This window comes from Anarrhichthys ocellatus, unplaced genomic scaffold (assembly GCF_004355925.1).
Source record: "Anarrhichthys ocellatus isolate YVR2014 unplaced genomic scaffold, GSC_Weel_1.0 scaffold5, whole genome shotgun sequence".
NCBI lineage: Eukaryota > Metazoa > Chordata > Actinopteri > Perciformes > Anarhichadidae > Anarrhichthys > Anarrhichthys ocellatus.
Window position 1 is genome coordinate 5,420,899 of NW_022280035.1, and position 4,383 is coordinate 5,425,281.

General features: G+C 42.2%; 2 protein-coding genes across 6 annotated transcripts in view; one reads left to right on the plus strand and one right to left on the minus strand.

The window, feature by feature from the left end:
- The window catches only part of LOC116382374 (uncharacterized), a 22,688-nt gene extending 22,234 nt beyond the window's left edge, over nt 1-454 (minus strand). For both annotated transcript variants that reach the window (XM_031845382.1, XM_031845381.1), the window contains exon 1: nt 79-454. The gene's annotated coding sequence lies outside the window, so the exon portion shown is untranslated. The remainder of the gene's footprint in view (nt 1-78) is intronic.
- A 1,923-nt stretch (nt 455-2,377) lies between these two features.
- nkain5 (sodium/potassium transporting ATPase interacting 5) overlaps nt 2,378-4,383 on the plus strand; it is a 5,364-nt gene continuing 3,358 nt past the window's right edge. For 3 of the 4 annotated variants that reach the window (XM_031845442.1, XM_031845444.1, XM_031845443.1), the window contains exons 1-2: nt 2,388-2,614; nt 3,708-3,845. In XM_031845442.1, coding sequence (XP_031701302.1) covers nt 2,444-2,614; nt 3,708-3,845 — 309 coding nt within the window. In that variant the 5' untranslated portion in view covers nt 2,388-2,443. Of the gene's footprint in view, nt 2,615-3,707; nt 3,846-4,383 lie in introns of all 4 variants that reach the window. The other variant, XM_031845445.1, reaches the window with a different exon arrangement.

A 4,383-nucleotide genomic window follows, 5' to 3' on the forward strand; every position in this document is an offset into this window, starting at 1 on the left:
CCCCCATCTCCCATCTCCCTCCAGCCTGTCACATAGCCACGGGCACAGAGCATTGCGCTATAGCATCCCTGTACTCACTCAGCTCGGGAGATTTTGGGATGCGCAGCATCAACCCTGGTCGCTTCCTTCAGTTTCTGCTTCCCCTCGGACCAGGCGCTCCCCGCGAGCATAATCAATCAAAGGCGATAACTTGGCGTTCTCGGGCTTCAGAAAACGGGAATGCAGCATATTGCATGTGACATCCTATGGGCGCCCGTTGACCCGCTTGTGCGCCCCGTCCGCGCGCCTCTGCTCCCCAGCCAGAAGGGAGGCTGGGAAGTGTCGAACCTGCCTATGTGTGCTGCTGCCGCGGCCGCTGTATCTCCAATACGATCCCCAGGTTTTTCTCCTCCACGGTCCCTCAAGCCCCTTCCATCTGTACTCGCATCCCCTCGGCTCAGCTACTGTGCTTCCATGTGACGGGCAGAGCTGGAGACCCCCCAATTTTGAGTTCGTCTTTTGATTCTAGCGTCCTCCCTCGGAAGGACGCGGAAGTGCGGGCGTGTAGCTGTGGCGAATGAATGAGCTGAGTACGGTTCAGCAGGATTTTGTAAGTCCCTGCTAAAGGTGCACGAGGCTCTGGTTTCTGTACAATTTCAATAAAGGAGCTTAACTTCACTGCCAGGTCCATCTTTTGCACAATGAGTTTAGAATTACCTGTTGAAATTGTTATAATGTGTTTTGAATGCTTGTTTTACTTTACTGTGAATTCTGAAACACATAATTGATGCATGAGACCAGCATATGAATTATACATAAACAATGACCTTATGCGAGTCGAAGAAAGCAACACAACAGGTGAAACTGTTGAATGCAACCTTCGTTGATCTCTTTAATTATATGTGAAATAGTGAAATAGAATTGTATCAGTATGAGCCACCGTCACTAAGCCAGTGTGACCCCATATTATGTTGCTTTGCCAGTGTGACCCCATATTATGTTTGCCCTTTCCACTTGAATGTTAGTCTAGAAAGTTATTCTAATAACATAATGTCAACCAGGTTGTCTTATCTACGACATATTTAAGTCTAAATGTTGTAAGAGATATAAAAGTAGGCCAGTAACGTCTTCTTGTAACCTTGCCGCTCTCACACACCTCTGAAGCCATCACACCTCCGCCGTTCTCTACCACCACGTACCGGCGTCAACCTGGCATTGCAGGGGAGCAACCGCCTATCACGGTGCAGCAGACGGTGTTGCTGTATGAGGTTCATTCCATGCCACAGTGAGCGAGAACCAAGAGAATCATACGGGAGAGGTCTTTTGAAGAACTGTCAGACTGTTTGTCTGCAGGAGCAAAAGAGGAAATAGGAAGTTAGGTCGGTTTATAACCACGACCACCATCCTTCACTTTCCTTTACCACACGTTTTTTTATCTGGCAATTATTTCTTAATTAATTGTTTAGTTTATAAAATGTGAGAAAAGAGAGGCGATGCATACCACAAGAACCCCAGGTGTCGTCTTCAAATAGCTTGTATTCTTTGACCAAAAGTTCAAAACTCAAACACATTTGTTTGCAATCATGTAAAAGAAGAGAAAAACAGCAAATCCTTAAACTTCGAGAAGCTACAACCAGAGAATGTGTGGCACATGATACTTGTTATAGATTCATTTTCTGTTGCTCTAGTTTCTACATTTTTTTCCGCTCGGTTTACATCACCTAGGGAATCTATAGCGAGTCATGAACAGCAAAAAAAACACCCAAATAGTTTTTATAAACTCAGCAGGGTTTTCAGTTTACGTATTGAAATCCATATTGACATCCTGAGCTGGAAATAAGAAATAAAGTTGAAATATCGTAAAAACAACACTTGGCTCATTTGAAATTGGTGTATCGCTAAAAACAAAATGTGTCACTGTAAACAGACTATGCAAATAAATCACGAGTCCTCGGAGTATCTGACTTATTTGTCACTCAAGTGATGGAAAACAGAAATGATGTGTGGAGTGATGCGAAATGATCTTCAAATTAATACAGAAAACAAAACATAAATGTCATATTTCTATAATTTTCACTGTTTGAAGTTTGACTCTTTCACTTACATATTTACAATCTCCTCTTATGCAGTGGTTTAACGGCACCCAACTTTAGAATTAGCACCATCTGTTTGTGTTGATTTCTAATATTCACATAAAGTACGTTCATGGATGGAAATGCTAATTACCTCATTACAATTATTTTCAATTAAAAACATTTTCATGATAATTTTGTGCATTTAAACAAATGTCTCACAGCATCAAGGCTGAATTTGTCCTTCGGGGTTTCCCCTCCTCTGCTTATCGTGGCACTAATCGCCTCTCATACAGCCTCCCCTCCCCTCCCCCTTAGTTCCCACACACAGACAGCCTACGTGCTTTCCTCATCAGGTAAAGTGCGCTGTACGTTTCCCCACACGTCTGGATATGTGGCGCTTGTGTTTGAGCAATTATAAAAAAAAATCCAGTCACTTCACTGTTGTTATCCACATCTGCATCTTCATCTTCATCCTCATCATCAGGGCCAGAGGAGAGGAGAGGAAGATGGGCTGCTGCTCGGCACGATGCATGCTGATCCTCCTGTGTTGTCTGCAGTTGGTAAGATGTTTTTCTGTCCAGATGCTTCCACATAAACACATCTGCTTACTATCTGTTACCTCAGGTAATCCCTTACACCTTACACTAATGAAAATCACAAAATTGCCGCAACATTTTAAATGAAATAAATAGCTGAAAGACTTCGTGTTCATTATAAAAGTAAGTTCATTTGTTGGTGCTTTGACGCGCCTATGTTTTGTATTTTTTCTGACATTATTGAATCTTTCGTTTTACCCTAAGGCTACAAAATAATATTGCTTAAATACCTGTTAAGCACATTCTTTGGTGTTGTATTTGATGACCTTCCGTTCACATTGTCATTATTCATTTAGGTTTCTGCACCAAACTCAAATGAAACACACGTTAGAGGTGGTTCCAGCCTCTCAAATGCTACATTTTTTAGGTTTTCTTGGTGTTCTGTTAAAATACATTGACTTTCTTTTGGTTTTAGACTGTTGCTCATGCAAAACAAGCTATTTGAAGACGTCACCTTGGGCTCTGCATAATTTTGGCGAGCATTTTTCATTACTTTCTGACATTTTGTTGAACAACACTTGGCAGATTAATCGATATAATCGTAGCTGCACCCTAATAAACGTCACATTTTGTGATCCATGTTAATACTAAGCTTGTTGTAGTTAGAGGAGCTTATGAAAAGCAGCACACCACTACAACCACAACAATGAGGGGCTGGACCCACTTTGTCCTCTCTGTTTCCCACCCTGCCCCCCTTCATGACTCACTGGGGCTCCAGCCTCAGAGGGACACAATACTTTAACCAGCTCTGTCTTTGTCCCCCACGGCTCAGCTGCCTTGACAACTTACAAGAATCAAAAATACAACCTTGTGGGACGCACGAGCAAGAGATTCAAGTCAGGTCAATTATATATATATAGCCCAATATCACAGTACTATGCTACGACACCCGCTGTCCTTTTCGACCCTCAGATAAGAAAAAACACTCCAAAATGTCCTTTAACGGTGTAAAAAAACAAGCCAGGGCAGCACAGTGTAACCTGGTGTAACAAAGTGAAAGTCTTTTATAAGTCATTATGTCTCTAAACTCTGTCTCTGCTCCTGTTGACCCCTCCAGACAACTGCGCTGGAGAGGCAGGTGTTTGACTTCCTCGGCTACCAGTGGGCTCCCATCATGATCAACTTCTTCCACATCATCATGGTCATCCTGGGCCTGTTTGGTGTCATCCAGTACAGATCACGCTATGTTGTTATGGTGAGGGAACTGTCTGATTTTCTTTTGGAGCTTGCAAAAAACGTTTGCGTTAAAGCGTTGAATACTGAATGTTGTTTTAGTGGTTATGTCTGTACAGTTATTATAAAGCTACAGCCAGCAGCCGGTTAGCTTGTCTTAGCATAAAGACTGGAAACAGCTAGTCTCATGGTTACAAAATCTGCCCTCTGAAACCTCTGAAGATAACTTAACACGTTACTCCTCCAGGCTAAACATAGTTTTGTGTAAAACAGCAAATTGATGTTTATACACTATATTTTCTGTGCAGATTAACAAACAATATATAACATGTTAATTAGTGAGCTTTGGAGGTGCTGGTAGGCGGATTTTGTTACCTTTTGTCAGAGCCAGGCTAACTGTTTCCCCCTGTTTCCAGTCTTTATGCTAAGCTAAGCTAAGATAACCAGCTCCTGGCTGTAGCTTCATAATAACCTACAGACACGTGAGAGGTATCGATCTTCTCATCTAACTAAAAAAAATGTCAAACTAATTGTTTAAAATGTAAAAACCATAGAGTGCC